The 20,657-nt window shown below is 35.8% G+C and overlaps 1 protein-coding gene across 2 annotated transcripts; it reads left to right on the forward strand.

The window, feature by feature from the left end:
* The first annotated feature begins 2,977 nt into the window (after positions 1 to 2,977).
* On the forward strand, positions 2,978 to 16,414 carry LOC125679707 (nucleolar protein 58-like). Of its 2 annotated transcripts, XM_048919144.2 has the most exons (14): positions 2,991 to 3,097; positions 3,251 to 3,327; positions 3,671 to 3,723; positions 3,886 to 4,010; positions 4,122 to 4,258; positions 4,351 to 4,415; positions 6,722 to 6,856; positions 7,171 to 7,316; positions 14,359 to 14,485; positions 14,650 to 14,813; positions 15,010 to 15,144; positions 15,300 to 15,361; positions 15,479 to 15,678; positions 16,142 to 16,414. In XM_048919144.2, exons 1-14 carry the CDS (start codon positions 3,053 to 3,055, stop codon positions 16,213 to 16,215), a joined length of 1,545 nt encoding a protein of 514 aa, XP_048775101.1. In that variant the 5' UTR covers positions 2,991 to 3,052; the 3' UTR covers positions 16,216 to 16,414. The 2 variants fall into 2 exon arrangements, with proteins under 2 accessions (XP_056011440.1, XP_048775101.1); XM_056155465.1 differs by having other exon boundaries at positions 2,978 to 3,097; positions 15,479 to 16,414.
* The last annotated feature ends 4,243 nt before the right edge of the window (positions 16,415 to 20,657 follow it).

A 20,657-nucleotide genomic window follows, 5' to 3' on the forward strand; every position in this document is an offset into this window, starting at 1 on the left:
TGGTTTTGTACATTGTATTTCCTTCAGTGTTATGTTTTGAGCATGGTCTTTCTGTTGTTATAAGTCAGAATAACCCACGACCAGCAAAAATGAATTACACGATTCAAAGATTATACAATTTATTTACAATCATTTTCAGAAAAATATATAAATCAATTATAAAATACTAACTTATGGTATTCAAAGTTCCTTGTTTGTTCACCGCTGAGCTGCATTCACACACGAGAACAAGGCTGTTTATAACGCTGTTGAAATTGGTCTTGAAGTCCAGTCCCCAGTAATACAATGTCCAGTGTAATTCGCCAGAATTCCTATTACCATATTATACTTGGACAAACTTCTAGATAATTTCAATGTTAGAAGATACACAGTGTCAGTGAACTAGTATTGCATCACCTTTATTTTGAACTCTCCCAAACATCGTTCTAAAAATAGACCTTCTAGAATCTTTTCTGGGTCACATGTGTCAATCAACAATATCGAGTACAAATTCATTACACAGCACTATCAATAAAAGTATGTCTATCTGTCCTACAAAAACTCTTTTGTTTTCAGAGTCATTAAAATTCGCTTTACCTTGAACCATCTTCTCAAGAACTGCAGTTACACTGTTCATTTCTGATTGGTTCAAATAATTTTCCCGAGGTATAGTAAAATGTGTAGTTAACGTGTGAAATATCCCAATCTAATTAAAATTAGACCTTTCATCTCGCTCTTCGTGTTCTGTTTTATATAGACATTAACTTACTCAATACTCAGTCTCAGAGCTTTGTTACTCTGTTTTATATAGACATTAACTTTATACTCAGTCTCAAAGCTTTGTTACTCTGTTTTATATAGACATTAACTTACTCTATACTCAGTCTCAGAGCTTTGTTACTCTGTTTTATATAGACATTAACTTTATACTCAGTCTCAGAGCTTTGTTACTCTGTTTTATATAGACATTAACTTACTCTATACTCAGTCTCAGAGCTTTGTTACTCAGTTTATAGACATTAACCTACTCTATACTCAGTCTCAGAGCTTTGTTACTCTGTTTTATATAGACAATCACCTACTCTATACTCAGTCTCAGAGCTTTGTTACTCTGTTTTATATAGACATTAACTTACTCTATACTCAGTCTCATAGCTTTGTTACTCTGTTTTATATAGACATTAACTTACTCTATACTCAGTCTCAGAGCTTTGTTACTCTGTTTATAGACAATAACTTACTCTATACTCAGTCTCAGAGCTTTGTTACTCTGTTTTATATAGACATTAACCTACTCTATACTCAGTCTCAGAGCTTTGTTACTCTGTTTTATATAGACATTAACTTACTCTATACTCAGTCTCAGAGCTTTGTTACTGTTTTATATAGACATTAACTTTATACTCAGTCTCAGAGCTTTGTTACTCTGTTTTATAGACAATAACTTGCACTTTTAATTGATATATCAGCCACGGATGATTGGACACTAACTTGCACTTTTAATATATCAGTCACTGATGATTGGACACTAGCTTGCACTTTTAATTGATATAACAGCCACGGATGATTGCATGGGCACTAAATTGCACTTTTAATATATCAGTCATGGATGATTGGACACTAACTGGTGTACATATATCTTTTTGACAAAAGAAAAAGTCAAATTTTGGGAATTTTTGCTATCTGAGGTGCATGACACCTAAAAGAGATCAAATAAATCATACCCATCTTGAGACAAGTTGTGAAATTTGAAAACCAAATGAATGCGCTAGGTAAACACATGCGGGCTTTTGATGTGTCGTGGGTTACTAATTCGGCCGGTTTGATTGTTTTCCTGACGACCAAAGAATTAACCAATTGAAATCACAGTTTTTGGATTCGATTCATTCCAGATGACGAAGTTGTACTACTCCTCATATATAACTTCGTGGTATTTAAAAAAAATATAAAGATTAAGGGATGAAATACGAAATAATTGATTAATTAAGAATAGGCATGTCAGTGTCATGGAAAAATTATTTGTCAACGCTTGTAAAGTGAATATAACGGAGAGTCTCTGATAATATATTTCAGTCATGTGATAAGTGCCCTGTCTGTCCTTAATTTTTTTTAGTTTTATTTATTTATTCATTTTTTTTTTTTTTTTTTTTTTTTTTTTTTTTTTTTAGATATAAACGAGTAATAGATAAAAATGTTGGAAATGAATCCAAGATGTAAGTTTAACATTTTCATATCGTTATAATACATAAGTATTTTTTTTAAAAAGTTCCTTCATGCCAAGAAATCCCGTCCGGTCTGAATTCGTTGGCTTCAATAGGGCCATATTACATGCTGATTAATAGTAGCCGTCGCTTATCTCTTAATTGCGGTCACTGATTTATAACGGTTTTTCTATACCGGAGATTTTGCTAAGAATTTCTTGGCATGAGACTTTTAATAATATTAATATGTTATATTGCTACTGTAAGACTATGGAAAGCCCCCCCCCCCCCCCCCCAAATCATTATTTGAAATGCGAAAAAGAGAGATATGTAATACGGTAATAATAATAATAGAGAGATATGTAATGATAATATGAGTGGATTGGTGGGCTGGATCAAATGAAATTGTGAATTTAAAAAAGTGTGTTTGTTGTTGTTTTTTTAAATGCAGATATATGAGAAACCATTGGAATGCATTTTTGGAATTTTTTTAATCATACCTGGATCTAAGTGTAAAGGTCTCTGGAAGCGAAAAGTTTGTGATATTTGCTACTGTAAGACTATGGAAAGCCCCCCCCCCCCCCCCCCCCCCCCCCCCCCCCCCCCCCCCAATCTGTTTGTAAATCAAACCGATTTCCGACTTGAACCCCCCTCCCCCTTATACTCACAATCACCACTTTTATGAGAAGTGAATGTTTTTATGTCCTGTATCATGGCAGGTTTTGTCACGATAAAGAAACTTCACTGCTTGCCAGTGTTAGGGCCTAACTTTGCAATTTTGATCGGGGTCGAAATACGCCAAACCGCACATGCGCATAACAGAATAGTGGAACCTCGTGGTCTCGGTGCTGTGCAGTTAGTGTTGTTGAAAAATGTTGGTGTTGTTTGAAACAGCGGCTGGATATGCCGTGTTTAAGGTTAGTTCACGAATATGCTATTTTATATGTACCACCGTTTTTTCTTTGAAATGTCAAGTGTTATGCACAGAATTTAACGCGTGTATCATTTGGAGAGCCTTGCATCTGGCGTGGATCATATGAAACTAAAGTTCGTTTACATTTCACTTGCAGTTGCTTGATGAAAAGAAATTAAAGAAAACAGAAAATTTATACCTAGATTTTGAATCTCCAGAGAAAGCCAATCGACTGTAAGTTCAGCATAATCGCTTGTGTTCATGAAATATTCCAGATTTTGTAATATTTAAGAATTTTGAGCTCTTACTAGTCTTCGGCAAAGACGACATACAGAAGAGGTGTGTGTGTGGGGGTGGTGGTGGTTCGAAACCTCTATGAGATTGGACTTGACACAGAGATTGGTCATTTGCCTATTTTCATGCAGTTTTGGTTGTATAATTAATACTATGTGTAAGTCCTATTAAAGCATGCTTCTGTACAGTACCTATATTTAGCAGCAATAGCTATTTATTGTAGCTTTAATAAGGTTCTTTTTAGGTTGTAAGTAGTTGAAATTCCCAATTTATTATTTTTCAGATTAAAAATGAAACATTTCCGGAAGTTTCAAGACACAACAGAAGCTCTTGCAGGTATGTCCTTAATCTAGTTTTGTCTTAGAAATTCTTCTCGAGCGAGATGTTAAGCAAGATACAATCAATCAATTTAAGTTAGACTTAAAGATGCATGCATCATGAATGCACAATCATTTTACAAAGAATTTACTTGCATTCTTGAATTTGTTTTGTTTCCAGCTGCCACTGCTTCTGTTGAGGGGAAAATGAACAAGACTTTAAAGAAACTAATGAAGAAAGTTGTTGCATCAGATGCACAAGAAGAATTGGCAGTGGCTGATGCCAAATTAGGGAATGTTATTAAGGTAATTCAATGTGATTACTGCTGAATAGATGTTACCCTAGTTGAAGAAAATAGTAGTAGCATGAAGTGTACATTGAAATTGATTTTTTATTTTAATATGTTGTTTGAGTAGGAAAAGTTCAACGTAAGCTGTGTCTCGAATTCTGCTGTCCACGAGTTGATGAGGGGAATCCGTTCCCAGATGGACAATCTTATAACAGGATTACCTCAGAAGGAAATGGCTGCCATGGCCCTGGGATTAGCCCACAGGTGTGATAACATCAAATATTCATCGGAAACTTTTAAGGATTATCATGCAGACTAATTAATAATATCTTTTGTTTACTTTATTTTTATTATAGTCTCTCCCGCTACAAGCTGAAGTTCAGTCCAGATAAAGTCGATACCATGATTGTTCAAGCTATTTGTAAGTTTATAGATTAGCAACCATTGAAATGTGAGGAAAAATTCTTCTGTAACATTTTAAATCTTTGTGATGAGTAATTTTTTTTTTTCCAATGAATTCATAAGGACATTGTAACAGAGTTCAAAATTACCTGGTGTCCATAAGTCTGAGACTCATAAAAACATACTGGGCTAGTAAACTCTCTATCCTGCCTCTGATCTTAGAATTTCATTGGCTGAAACCAATACTACATACAAAGATGTTATGTCTCTTACTAACATAATATTTTCAATATGCCCCTTCTACATGGTTTACTGACCACATGTGTACTATGACGTCATGAGAATACGTATACCCTGTCACGAGAGTCAATACATATTATGATATATCACAGGTCTATGAAAACAAATGAATTCATTTTTATGCCCCCTTTGGGGGCATATTGTTTTGCACCTGTCGGTCGGTCGGTCAGTCTGTAGACCACGTGTTGTCTGCTCAATATCTTGAGAACCATTCACTTGATGATAATGATATTTCATATGTGGGTTAGTTATGAGTAGAAGAGGATCCCTATTGTTTTTCAGGTCAAAAGGTCAAGGGTCAATCTACTCTGGACATAGGAATATAATGTCCGCTCAATATCTTGAGAACCCTTTGCTTGAAAGACATCAAACTTGGCACACTGGTACATCCTAAGGAGTAGATGACCCCTATTGATTTTGAGGTCACATGGTCAAAGGTCAAGGGTCAAACTGGGCATAGGAATATACTGACCATTCAATGTCTAGAAAACCCTTTGCTTGACAAACATCGAAATTGGTACGCCAGTACATCTTCAGAAGAAGATAACCCCCATTGATTTTGAGGTCACATGGTCAAGGGTCAAACTAGACATAGGAATATACTGTCCGCTCAATATCTTGAGAACCCTTTGCTTGACAGACATCAAACTTAGTACACTGGTACGTCTTCAAGAGAAGATGACCCCTATTGATTTTGAGGTCACATGGTCAAAGGTCAAGGGTCAAACTGGACATAGGAATATACTGTCCGCTCAATATCTTGAGAACCCTTTGCTTGACAGACATCAAACTTGGTACACTGGTACGTCTCTAGGAGAAGATAACCCCTAGTGATTTTGAGGTCACATGGTCAAGGGTCAAACTGGACATAGGAATATACTGTCCGCTCAATATCTTGAGAACCCTTTGCTTGACAGACATCAAACTTGGTACACTGGTACGTCTTCAGGAGAAGATGACCCCTATTGATTTTGAGGTCACATGGTCAAGGTCAAGGGTCAAACTGGACATAAGAATATACTGTCCGTTCAATATCTTGAGAGCCCTTTGCTTGACAGACATCAAACTTGGTACACTGGTACATCTTCAGGAGAAGATGATCCCTATTGATTTTGATTTCACATGTTTAAAGGTCAAGGGTCAACCTGGACATTGGAATATACTGTCCGCTCAATATCTTGAGAACCCTTTGCTTGACAGACATCAAACTAAGTACAGTGGTGTATATTCAGGAGGCGATGACTCCTATTGATTTTGAGGTCACATGGTCAAAGGTCAAACTGAACATAGTAATATACTGTCCACTCAATATCTTGATAACCTTTTTGCTTGACGGACATCAAACTTAGTACACTGGTACATTTTCAGGAGAAGACGACCCATATTGATTTTGAGGTCAAAAGTCAATTGTTGAACTGGACATAGTAATATCTTGTTTCCTATATTTTAAGAATTGTTTGCTTGATTAACACCAAACTTGGTACACTGGTACAGCATAAGGAGTAGATGACCCATATTGTTATTTAGGTCACATGGTCAATTCACTCTTGACATAGGAAGATATTGTCTGCTCAATATTTTGAATTGATGATACTACTATCAATTAAATGATGTGTGTGTGTATAACCCTTTTCAATTTTGCACCATGGGGGGGCATATGTGTTTTACAAACATCTCTTGTTGAATTTACAGTTTGTTGTAAAACTTGTTTTTATCAAGTTGGTGACGGTCTGAATGTTGCAGCCACTTTTTCATTGTTGTACGTTTCATAAAGTATCTCAAGAATACATACATTGCAGTCATTTAATGTACATTAGTTTTGTAAATATATCGAGTGTTGAAACGCGTTTTAATTTAGAATATGTTTCAAAAGAAAAGTAAGCTTGATTAAGCATCAGCACTCTCCCCTCTGTGGGACCAGGTCCACGGGTCACATTTGTAAATGATATTACACTGGTCCGGGGAATAATTTACTAATAACGGGATACTGGACTGGCAATAGTGTCAAACCTTATTGTATTTCAGCACTGCTGGATGATCTTGACAAGGAATTGAACAATTACATCATGAGGGCTAGGGAGTGGTACGGCTGGCATTTTCCGGAACTCACCAAGTTAATCGGGGATAACCTGGCATATTCTAAGACTGTCAAGAAAATGGGTAATCATATACTAGAATAAAATAACAGACCAGGGGGCAACAACAAACATCAGTGTTTTCATTTATTCAAAAATATTTTTCATTTGTGCATGAAATTGTGTAACTATGGATACGTTTTATGATTTTATTCATTTCTTCAGGTATGTAATGAAATTTCATTTGCTCAACATTAAATAATTTTGGAAGAAAAAAGTCTGGTTGTAACACCTTTTGTAATATTGACCCCTGAAATTTCAGGCTATTTATTCTATGAAGAATGCATATATATATCTTTCAATATCACAAACATTGGAACGTTTCATTAAATTTCACAGGATATAGAACAAATGCAGTTAATACTGATCTCTCGGATATTTTGCCGGAAGATATCGAACAGGAAGTTAAACAGGCAGCAGAAATCTCCATGGGAACAGAAATCTCGGAGGAAGACATTCTGAACATCACTTATCTCTGTGATCAGGTTCGTCATCCAGATTATTAACTATTGAACTCATTCTGAAGTACAAAGCTGCAGTTAACTGTATACAAAACATCATCATTTGATGATGAATTTTGATGACAACCGATGATGCATAACTGAATGTAATATCTGATGAATACCTGATGTATCATTATTTCGTCACTACCACTGAGGTTGTCAACAAGAACACAAATGGCTCTTAGCAGTTTGTAAATAGAGGCGTTCTTTGTTTCAATACAGGGATTTTTTTACCCCTTGAATCCAGGGGCGAGGGCCTTCAAGTTTGGGGAAAATAGCGATGTTTGATTGAAATTGGGAAATTTGTTTTTAAGAAATAAATAAGAAAAACAAGCAAAAAGTTTACCATTTGATATTTTATTATCAATGTGGCTGGCTTAAACAAGCTTTAATTTCTTTGGCAGAGAAAAAACTGTCACAATTTTTTTGCAATGTTCAGAGTGGCACTGAGTTTGGATGGCCCCTCATGGCATATTCTCATCAAAGCATCCATCATTTGGGAATTTTTAGGTATCATTTTGGGAAAAACACCTGGTTTTCAGCATTGGGCCCTCTTAGTCTACAGACCCCAAAAATCCCTGCCATATGTACAACAGAGCTGTCAACCCTAACGATTTTGGCGTAAGGCTTACGATTTTAGGGCCGAAAATACGCCTTACGATTTCACTATATATCTTCCAATTTTCGCTTATTTGACATTTTGAAAGTTTTAGAGCTGTCCGTCATTGGTTTTTACTTTTATAAGAAACAAGCCGTCGTCGTTACTACGTTTGTTTGCATAGACTATATGTATACAAAATCTCCCATCATTTTAATGCTTCGAAATAAACAATATGGCAGCTGCTACTAAGCGTAAGGCATGTGTTGATGAAAATAACAACAATACTCCCCCAAAGAAGAAAACCTGATAGGGCCAGCAATTCAAAGAACAACATGCAACTACACTGTAAACATCTATTTGTTTCAAAGTCAGAAAGGGGGAGTTTGTATGACAAGTGTACAATCTATTTGATAAACTTTCAACATTTTTCACGGCGGGAAAAATGACATTAAAGAACTTGCCAGAATAACTGACACAGTAACTGTAAAATTATAATATACTAATGTAACAAGGTTTTATACACAAGTTTTAGAAAGTAAAATCAATAAAAGATGTATTTGACCTTCTGCAGTTGTATAATGCATAACAAATAGTATGTCTAAATTCATTAAATTTGGATTTGAAATATGTCTAAAATTGCTCAGGTTACATCTTTATTCATAAAAGATCTCCAGCAGCCCCCTGACCCCCACTTTACTATTTCCCATTTCATAATGTTGGCAGCTCTGGTACAATGAATGGTGAATTTTGATGACAACCGATGATGCATAACTGAATGTAATATCTGATGAATACCTGATGTATCATTATTTCGTCACTACCACTGAGGTTGTCAACAAGAACACAAATAGCTCTTGGCAGTTTGTAAATAGAGGCATTCTTTGTTTCAATATGTACATCACCACATTTAGAAAATCATTTGAATAGCTGTGATTTGTCGTATTGATTTAGTTTCTTTTGTGTTTGGTCATACTAAGTGCTAGGTTTTGAAGGTATTTCATTATCAATAGAATTATGTATTGCAAGTTGGATTGAAACAATAAAGAATGCAATTACCTTATATTGGGTGACTTTGGCAACATCCATGTTGGGTGACTTTGGCAACATCCATGTTCAGCGGATTTGTTTTATTTTTTTGGAGCAATTTAATTTAACAATTGTACATCGTGTATCGATAGTATGATGAGAAATTTTGGTAAAATTTCTTCATCCACCATGTTAACATTCCAGCTTGCCAAAATTATCCAAAATGGTATGGAATATTTCTCATTACAAACACATTACGAATGCAGAGTTTTCTCCCAAGTATTTTAATCATGACTTATATTTAGCATGGGAAAGTTGACATGGTTAAATTAACAACTTTAACATTCTTACCTGCTTGTTGGTTGGATACTCTGATATTTGTCAACTTTTTATATGCCTTAAACTCCAACATCTAAACGCCAATACAAGAACCTATGATTTAGGCCACCCTAGTCACTTGGGACCAAGGCCTCGATTGAAAAATTATTGGTTTGGCATTGCCAACCCACACTTTAAACTGCTGGGCTGGTAGGTTACTGGTAGGATGGTTGGGTTTTTTTTTGGTGGAGATGAGTGACAATACAAAATCACCCTAAAACAAAACTCTGGGATAATAATTGATAATATGTGTTGTTTTCTTTGCATTATTTTATTGTTGCGAAGTTTATTCTGGAACCAGAAAAGTTTAAACATTACCAAAGAAGTATGACTTTCGTTGTTCACAATGTCATATATCTTTTAATATGCTTAAAATTTCAGTGGAAAATATTTTCGAAAAAATTGTGAAGTGGTATTTTTTTCTAACAAGGATTTGACATTTCTAGCATGTATTTAACATCTTTAGTTTCATTTATATGGAACATGACTCAGAAAGTCTGTCCTTAGTATTTTGTGATATTTAAATGTGGATTGGCAACGTTAAGCCAACAATTATTTACCAGTGTCATTGATTCATTTTGGTGTGCGTCCTGTGTGAATTGTGCATTGAATTTGTCCAGGACGCATTATTTCAATAACTGCATCCCATTGGACGCATAAAATTTTTAAATTATATGAAAATGTTTTCATTTTCCCCTGGTAATAAGTACTAAATATAAGCACCAAGTTGTATTGCACACCCAAGATATTCCGAATGAAAAATTATGATATTTCATTGGTCAACTCGCATTGCATTAACCAATAAAACCAAATGATATATATGGCATTAAAGCAGGTAAACAAAACTGGGAACTAGAATTTCCTTGCATATATCCCGATTCCACCAAATTTTTTATTTTATTTTATAAAACTTCCTAATCAGGGAAAGATAACATTTTTGCAAAGTGATGTGAATGAAAATATTGCCAGTAACCACAGGTAAAAAAGCAAACACAGAGTCCCTGAAATCAACGTCGGTCCTGAAATTTAAGTAGAAGTTGAGAAAATTCGAAAGGTAAAAAAATTCTAACAAAAATGGCTTACACTTTATTCTTGGCTAAGATTTGAGAAAAATTAAGAAAATGGAGCTAAATTTATTGCAGCATTTGCACAGAACAAAAAACAAAACTAAATGGCATGAACAAAGTAGCTAGAAATAAAAACATCCAGCATTCAACTTTAAGCAGACACATAAACTTGGCGGATCATAAACTTATGTATGTAGATTGGATGGTTTCAGAAAACTTGCATTGTACCACTCTCAAAATTCAAATCATTGATTGATCTATTGCAATAACTTGGGTTTTGAGAAATGTTTTTCTAAAAATCATTTTGCAATATGAACTACGATTAAGAATTTTCTGCAAGTGAATTATTTGATGTCTTGTAATAAAAAGTGAAATATTTATTCTCTAGAGGGGGGTGACAGTAAGTTTCTTCCTTAACTTGGTTTGTTTATACCTGTGATTGTCAGGCTGTTTGTTTGAATGAATGTAACTTTGGACTCATTGATTTTAGCATGGGACTCATTATTGTAAACAAGGGGAGTCCGCTGGACTCATGGTAACCATTTTCAAAATGAATCACTGGTGTGTGGCTAAGCTTAGCTTTAGGTTTCTATTATTCTTAAGATGACATACTTTTTAAAAGTGATTTATGAAAATTGTATGCAATTTTAATAAATTTCAGTGGATCTGAATGGAATTTTAGGACCCAAATAGATAAACTTTTAATTTCATATGTGGTCATTTCGGTTTAATGAGTCTGCTAGATCATTGTACTAAGTAAAGTCTATATTAAAGTGGTGTATTCTGTTTGACACAATACTTTTCCCATCAAGCAACACGTTTGAGCAGAAGGTTAAGTTTGGTATGTCTGCCTTCTTTGCATGATAAGTCATAGAAATGCTTTGAATAAAGATTGTTCAGATCTGAAAGCACACAGATATATAAATTTATGTTGTATAGTATTTGAATGGAAAATTTCAAGAATACTGGATTAATACACACAAAAAACATTATTGGTATAAAAGATCAATAATTTCCTCAGAGTGCAATGATTTCAGCAGGTCTGTCACCGATGGCAAACCAATATAATGCTATTTTTGGTCCTGTTACTATTGGTCTGTGTGCATCACATAACAGTCTTGATAATTGCCCTTCATTTCATTTCAAATTTGGTATGAAGCTACTTTAGGACAAGGGACACATAAATCGTAATTTTCAGGACATCTTTAAGAAAAACTAAATGCATAGTGATGTAGAGCAGGAATGCATCTTCCAAAACGTAAATTTCATGATACTACGAAGTTGTGAATTTCGTAACCCCAGGCTTATGACTTTAGGCTGGATCCAAAATAGTCAAATGGTGTTAATCTAAGATTTGGGGCATATATATTTTAGTGGCTTGTTTATCTGTGGCCAAAAACTTTAACCTTGATCATAAGAGATAGATCTTTCATATTTGGTATGTGTATTTCTTGTAAGACCTTTCCAATGACACCGAAATCTTTGACCTTGTGACCTTAACTTTGACCTGGTTCCACTTTGTTGTAATCCAGGAGCATCAGTGTTTCACAAAGACGTCTTGTTTACCATTTCGTAGTACAACTATCATTTGTCGTCGCTAATTGCACAAATTAGCTTTAGGATTGATTGAATGATTGATCATTGAATATTGTTTAATGTCCTTCTCGAGAATATTTCACATATATGGAGACATCACCACTACTGATGAATCAGAATGGCTGCAAAATTTAGGCATATGCTCGGCGCTTATGACCATTGAGCAGGGAGGGATCTTTATCGTTCCACATCTGCTGTGACATGGGACATCGGTTTTTGTGGTCTCATTCTAAGGACCACCCCATTTAGTTGCCTCTTACAACAAGCAAGGGGGTACTGTTGTCTGAGGATCTTTTTTAACCCTGATCCCCACGGGAATTAGGCTTTAGGAAATGTATCACTTATCGCAATTCACCTTTGAATTAGAACACTTTAACTGATATAGTATTGCGTTGTGTGACGACACAATTGAATGAGATATTTGAACAGTTTGAATGACACGTTTGATGTAATACAACAAGAGTTTTCATTGGAACATATTTTCTTACTATACTTGTGTCCAAACATACCTTCAAATATTCATTAAAGCCACACACGACCTGAAAACTCAAAGCTTCAAATGATTTCGTTTCTTGACGTAGCCATGTTAGGTAGCCGGTCAATTCAAACCCTGTTGCTATTGGTATCTATTCATAAAATTTGTTGTAAGTTATGTATTCGCTTTTCATTTATTATCAACACGAATAATTAATAGAAATTAGAAAATATAGTGGTCCTTAACACTCGTGTGGTAGGGATGGAGACCGGACCAGACTAATGAAAGGCGCATTGCCTTGAGTTTAGCTATTTGAATAATTATCATTTAATGGAACTGGGATGATATATTATTTAAAATATTTAGCTAAAATATTTGTGGGGATATTATTTCACATCTAGACGTTATTGTGCAAGTTTGGAAATGAACCGGGATTCAAATTGACTGGCTAACCAATGTCAACGAACGAAATCATCAAAGGCTGTGAGTTTTCGGGTCGTATGGGGCTTTTAGGAATAATTGAAGGTATGTTTGGACACAAGTATAGTAGAAAAATGTGAGGAATTTTTTGATATTAAATTTATGAGACAACAACACAAGAATACAACTTTTCTCTTCAATTTTATGGTATGTGTTCGCAAATACTCCTTAACAACACCAACACATGAACTTATGGTTCGCGCGGTTTTTGTTGCTATAGCTCTGTAGCTGTGTTTTAAGTTCTCTTTCCTCCTTTGAAGTTTGTTTCCATTTGGCTGAGTACTCCCATATAAGGGAATTTGGGCGGACTTATACATATAGACCAATGAGAGTTTCTGTTGCATTTCGCAATATTGTATTAGTTACAAACAGATTCAATTGTGTCATCACACAATGCAATACTATATCGGCCAAAGCATTCAAATTCAAAGGTGAATTGCGATAAAAATAAACAGTGTTAATAAATGATCAATGCACATTCAAAATTTGATAAGTGATAAATCTGTTTCAAGATAGAAATAAAAGACAAAAGAACAGTTCAATAAAGATAAGTTGAATTTTTTTTTGGGGGGGGGGGTCTATTTTAAATCAGTTGGGTGTATAGCCTAGGATTTGAAATTTGATAGACATGTTGTCTGAAGTACAGAAAAGTTATATGGTATTTCCATCGGCCTATGAGGAAATAGTATTCTGACCTGATTACTTTGATGATTAATGCTGTCGTCATTTGTTTACTTTCTGAGGCGATGGATCTCATCAGTAATCACTAAAACTGTCTCAGCCAAACCAGGAATGAAAATTCTGATGATTCAATTTCCAGCATTTAAAAGATAAATTTCTAAATCTGTAATTGACTGATCCACATTGAAGGCTGTTGATGCCTCTACCTTAATTAGTTTCCACAGTCGATGATGTGGAGATATTCTGATCATCTGATTTAGTAAATGAGGATGTTCTTATATTGTCGGATTATATCTGAGACTGTTGTGATAAACTATTAAATGCTGATTGAGTGTATTGATACGAAAATTCTCCCCCCTTCTGACATAAAATTTTAACATTGAAAAATTAAAGACTCAAGTAGATAATATGTGAATAAAATTCAAAAAAAAAATATCTTGAACAATCTTCCGGAAATCAAGGATGCAAAATCTTACCAAGATTATTATGGGCATTATGCCCATTATTTAGATAATGAACTTTTAAAGACCTAAAGATGGGTGACTGTTAAGCAGTATGGGCTTCTAGATGACACAGCTATGGACCTTGGGTGCATTCATGTCAATCTGACACACCTAGTTTTCCTACAGTTGAAGTTGTTTTTCACACGATTCAAGCATAGGGAATATCAATGAAATTACCACATATAGTACAATCCTGTGTGAAACAATCTATTTGCAGGTTATTGAAATCACCGAATATCGACAACAGCTGTACGAGTATGTGAAAAACAGGATGATGGCCGTAGCTCCCAATTTAACCATTCTAGTTGGTGAACTAGTAGGGGCTAGACTAATATCTCATGCAGGTAAATATCATAACGTGTTACAAACTTGTGCTTAACCAAATTATGATGCTCTTCATTCACCCACATAAGAGGAGTGTGTGTGTTGGCATTTAAGATCAATTGCATGGAGATTTTCCACATGCCCACTCCTCTTTATGTAGACCTGGTTGATGCCTGTTTTGTAGGCTCACTGCTGAATTTGGCTAAGCACCCCTCATCCACAGTTCAGATTCTTGGAGCTGAAAAGGCTTTGTTCCGAGCCCTGAAAACCAAACATGACACGCCCAAATATGGTCTCATTTACCATGCCTCCCTAGTGGGTCAGGCCAACCAGAAACTGAAAGGAAAGGTGGGTTCCATGCTCTGCTATATCCTATAGGTCTATAAAACAAGAGTATTGTTACATGAAGGAAGAAAATATATTTCGAAAAAAATTTGAGAAGGTAATACATGCCACATATATAAGCTATCGCAGTTCTTCTGACAATAGTAATACAATAACAGAACGTGGATGTGTTTTAAGTATTTTTGTATGTTATTGTCAGATGTCTAGAATGCTAGCGGCCAAAGCTGCCTTGGCAATTCGTGTGGATGCCTTAGGTGAAGACACAAATGTGGAACTTGGAATGGAACACAGAGCCATGCTGGAGAGACGGATGAGGGCACTAGAGGAGGGAAAGGTGAGTGATGGGGGCATGTTGGTATGCAAGATTTGCAAGGTTTGAAAGTACCTGGTTAGATGAAAAGAATTTCTGATGAGATAGTACAGTAATAGATAGGGTAGTGATCTGAAAATGAAGAATTTCTTCACCTAGATTTGTGTTGTGTTTCTTAGGCAAGGAAAAGCACAGGAAGTGGGAAGACTCCTGCAAAATGGGAAAAATACCAAAACAAGAGGTCAGAATTTGAGCATGTCTTATGTTGGTCTTATTCATATGTTACAGAGGCCAGTACATCGATGATAAGTTGTATGGAAGCTTCAGACAGTAACCCTCCCCCCTTTTTCTGTTGTAGTGAGGTGAAGACGTACGACGCATCTTTTGACTCCACATTGCCAAGTGCCTCCAAGAAGAGGAAATTTGAAGAGAATGGAGACACTGAAGAAGATGTGAAGCCTAAAATTCCAAAAGTGGAGGCAGATGTTGATGCTCCTAATTCTGAGAAGAAGAAGAAAAAGAAGGAAAAGAGGAAAAGCGAAGAACCAGTAGAGCAAAGTATGGGGTTATTCCGACACATAATAATTAAATATTGTCCAAGGGTCAATGACAGGTCAGCGGGATGTGGCTTGTTTCCTATTTGACTTGCTTTAAAAAAAAACAAGTATATTACTGGTGTTCCAATCATCGATTATAATTGATAATCAATCAATTGTTGGCAAATTCTAAGTACTTGATTATGAAAATTTTATTAAGTAATGATTTTAATTCCAGGGCAAGTTATACGAATATAACCTGGTTGGTTTGGGTCAGTTTACGCTTTATAATACGCAAAACTCTCATGGATTCCCATCACTACTGTAGATCAAAATATATCAAAACTGGTATTTTCTGGAGACTTGGGGACTACTCTTGATTTGCTCAGAAAGAGGGACTGTCTAGATTGTTAATTGATGCCTGTAAATAATGATACGAAAGAAAAGATATATTGAACTACATATACATTATTGTTTTTATGTAGTGTTACCATCTGGAGATTCTGAAAAGAAAAAGAAGAAAAAGAAAAAGATTAAAGAAGAACCAGTTAGTGACTGATGTCATCAGATCTTGTGATCGACCATAACTGATGTCATCAGATCTTGTGATCGACCATAACGTGTTCATATTGGGACTGAGTGCAGCAGGAAGAGGAGTGAGAGTGTGTGCGGGTTGTATCAATAGTCATCTATATCATTTTATCGTTACAGAAAATTGTTATGTTTTAATTGAACCTCAATTAAAGAGACAGATTTTACATGTTGTTTTTGTTAATTTAGTCACAGTTTTGTAGTACGAAGTATTCCTCATTTTCTGGTGAAATTTACAGTATTTTTAGGTCACCTGAATTCATTCAGGTGACCTATTGCTATCTGTTTTTGTCCGTCGTCGTGCGTTAACATTTGAACATTTTCAGCTTCTTCTCTGAAACCCCTGAAGCAATTTCAACCAATTTTGGCATATAGCATCTGTGGGTGGAGGGGAACAAAAATTGTGAAATTCGTGGTCCCTGGGGCCTGAGGAGTGGGGCAAAAACCATCAAAATGAGTGTAATTTTAAAAAATCTTCTTCTTTACTCCTGGACATCAAGAAGGCAAACTGTGGGCATAATTATAATGAGCGTTGAGCCCTTTACCAAAATTGTGAAATTCATGGCCCCTGGGGCAGGGGTTCTTGTGTTAGGGTGGGGCTCTATTGGTCATATAGTGAAAGTGTAGAAATTCTTTGAAAATCTTCTCTGTCTCTGGGTATTAAGTAGACTAATAGCATGGTAATGATGAGCAAGGATGCCTCTTTATACACACACACACACACCCCCGCAACAAGTTGTGGGGGGGGTATACTGGAATCGGGTTGTCCGTCTGTCTGTAGACGCAATGGTTTCCGGGCTCTAAAGCATTATCCTTTCCACCTACCGTCACCATATCATATATATGGACTACCCATGGGATGAAGATGTTCCCTATCGATTTTGGGGTCAAAGGTCAAGCACACTGGACATCGAAGTAGGAATATGGTTTCCGGGCTCTAAAGTGTTATCCTTTCCACCTACAGTCACCATATCATACATATGGACTACCCATGGGATGAAGATGTTCCCTATCGATTTTGGGGTCAAAGGTCAAGCACACTGGACATCGAAGTAGGAATATGGTTTCCGGGCTCTAAAGTGTTATCCTTTCCACCTACAGTCACCATATCATACATATGGACTACCCATGGGATGAAGATGTTCCCTATCGATTTTGGGGTCAAGCGCACTGGACATTGAAGTAGCAATATGGTTTCCGGGCTCTAAAGCGTTATCCTTTCCACCTACAGTCACCATATCAAACATATGGACTACCCATGGGATGAAGATAATCTCTATCGATTTTGGGGTCAAAAAGTCAAAGGTCATGCGCACTGGACATCGAAGTAGCAACACTCAGAAAAGAGGTAGTTTATACCTATTACCAACACCCTTTGGGAGATTGGGGGGGGGGGGGGGGTATTCTTAGTGAGCATTGCTCACAGTACCTCTTGTTAAAAATTGTGAAATTCATGGCCCCTGGATCAGGGGTTCTGGTGCTAGGGTGGGGCTCTATAAGTCATATAGTGAACATGCATTATTTCTTTGAAAATCTTCTCTGTCCTTGGGTATTAAGTAGACAAACCAATAGCATGGTTATGATGAGCAAGGATGCCTCTTTCAAAATTGTGAAATTCATGGCCCCTGGGTCAGGGGATCTGGTATTAGGGTGGGGCCCTATTGATCATATAGTGAAAATGCATTTTATTTCTTTGAAAATCTTCTCTGCTGCTGGGTATTAAGTAGACAAACTAATAGTATGATAATGATGATCAAGGATGCTTCTTTCAAAACTGAAATTTATGGCCCCTGGGTCAGGGGTTCTGGTGCAAAGGTGGGGCTGACCACATAGCTATTCAATGTTTCTTCCATTCAACAGTAGAATTCTTATATTTAAATACAAACATTGGAAGGTTGTTACATGATAATCAGGTGACCTATAAGGCCCCTGAGCCTCTTGTTAATAGAAACGTACATTGTATAAGTTCAGATAAACTCCTTAGGATCTCTGTATTGGTGCAAATGCGGGAGTGGATAACATTTTCGATCATTCTAAACAATTGCTGATTTTCTTTACGTAAATAAAATGATATTCTATGTTTCTTAGTCAATATACAACTTAAAGAGTTTTAAGGCTCTATACCACTGATTTAGATATATTCCAGTTAGATTCATATCTGTGCACCATGTTTGATGTACTGAAGTTTCAACTTCCGATTGTCAAGTTTTTTGCACATGCCAGGGGCGGATCCAGGAATTGCAGTTACGGGGGGGTGGCACTTTATGAGGCTGGGGGCCACCTTGAGGCCCCCAGTGGGTCCAGGGTGAAGCTCCTGGAGTTTACAGATTTTAGAGGGCTTGAAATATGTCTCCTATTTTGTCATTTGTACTACTTTCTATCATTTCTAATAAAGTGAAATTAATAATATGACGCAAATTTTAAGGGTTTTAGGTGAAAAAAATAAGTTCTCCCAATGAAGTAGTTCAAGAAATCACAAGATTTTGTCTTTTTTTTTTCTCCGGGAAATGTCCATAAATCCACCACTATATGCCATATACGGTATTTACATCAATGGATAAGTACGGAGGAGAAAGCTAATTCGTCGGTATTAAAAGGTATAGATTTAATATCGAGTTAAAAAACGAACAGAGTGTAAATTCTTTCTGCAGGTATATGATTTCCCTCTCTTTGTCGGAGTGGCTGGAGTAGCTACATTTTCACGCAGACTGTAAATATTTAGGTTTTTCAGTAGATCCATCTACGAGATCTCGCGATAACAGGCATGGCGGAGCAGACGAAGAATTTTGCATGATGTTTAATGAAAAACACCTTTATTAGACATGCCCAAGCACAAAGTTGGTTCCCGAATACGTCAGAATAAAAAATCGGATAGGGCTACATTATTGCAGCTGTATCAGTATTATACCAATATATGAATAATAATTTACTTTAATACGATTCATATTCAGACTTTCAGTGACTTATGGCATTGGCCAGTTTCTTTTTTGAATTGACAGAGCCCGGACTTGCTAATGTTAAAGCTTTAGTTTTGCACATCTGCATTGAAAAACAATGCAAAATTTCTCAGGCTTCTTGTAAGGTTTTCTGTAAATTTGATGTGAATGAACAATCTGGGAATTGTTGCTACATGAATGTATTGGAATTGCTATTGAAGATGAGATGTCATTTGGATGGACAGATGTATGTATATTGCTACATGAGAAATGTTGGTGTATTTATTGTTAAATGATCAATGTCCATCACAAAGCATTAGGAAACGTTCTTCATTATCAAGTTGTGCAGTTGTAGAAAGAAAGTGAATAGATTTTCGATGATGTTGACAAAGTGTATCTTGACTATCTTCCCATTGAAATGTTTGCGTGTAGATTCGGTTGAGGTTTTTTTTTTAGGGGGGGGGGGGGGTCCTGGAAAAAGGATTAGATAAGCATAAAATGGAAATTTACTCTTGCCACAAATTGATAATTAGGCCTTTATCGAGTCAATGAAGGAGGGACAGTCTGTGTATTGTTTCCACGGAACGACATGTTGGATAAACCCCGCTGCCTTCCACGTGACTTAATTTCTGGGGCATTAGGTGTCATTTTGTCAACCAAAAATTGAATTCAATGAAAATTGCTCTATATTATATATTTCTGTAATAACAACAGTACTTTTAAAATTATTTCAACCCCACTTTACGTAATTTTGGTGATTAAATAAAAGTCCTGCAAGACAATAATTCTTTGTACATATGTATGTGTATATATATATATATATTTCTTCATACTAAAAGCCTTCATTGAACGTAGTTTTATTTGGTTTTTATGGGTTTTTGTACAAAATAAATGTTTTATTAGTCATTAATATATACCCCTATGCCATTGAGAGATTTTGAGAAAATAATAGCTAGGTGGATCTAGCTCAGAATTAACGAAGTCATTAAAAAGGTGTTGTCATGATATTTGAGATTACTGTTGAAAATTAACAGTATTGGATGTCATAGTCAATTACGAGACGATTGGCTTACAAAGTGGAATGTCCAGTCCACAGTCGTGCACGTAGCTATTGATCTGTACACTGCCTATCGTATGTATACACGCACCAACAAAAGTTACTTTTAAAAAAATTGGTTACATCATAGATACAGATCTTGCGATGCAAATTATTTAACTCTTGAATATCTAGCTGACGCTAGGATTATTTTATTAAAATGCTGGATTTTTTAATTCTCTAAAGAATCTTTACTTTCAATCAATTACTAATACGTATTATTGTGTATTAGATGTATATTTTTATGCCCCCGAGATCGAAGATCGGGTGGCATATTGTTTTTATCCTGTCCGTCATTTTTTCATTCTGTCTGAAACTTTAACCTTGCTAATAACTTTTGAACAGTAAGTGATAGGGCTTTGATATTGCACATGAGTA

The sequence above is a fragment of the Ostrea edulis genome, chromosome 2 (assembly GCF_947568905.1).
Source record: "Ostrea edulis chromosome 2, xbOstEdul1.1, whole genome shotgun sequence".
Classification (NCBI taxonomy): domain Eukaryota; kingdom Metazoa; phylum Mollusca; class Bivalvia; order Ostreida; family Ostreidae; genus Ostrea; species Ostrea edulis.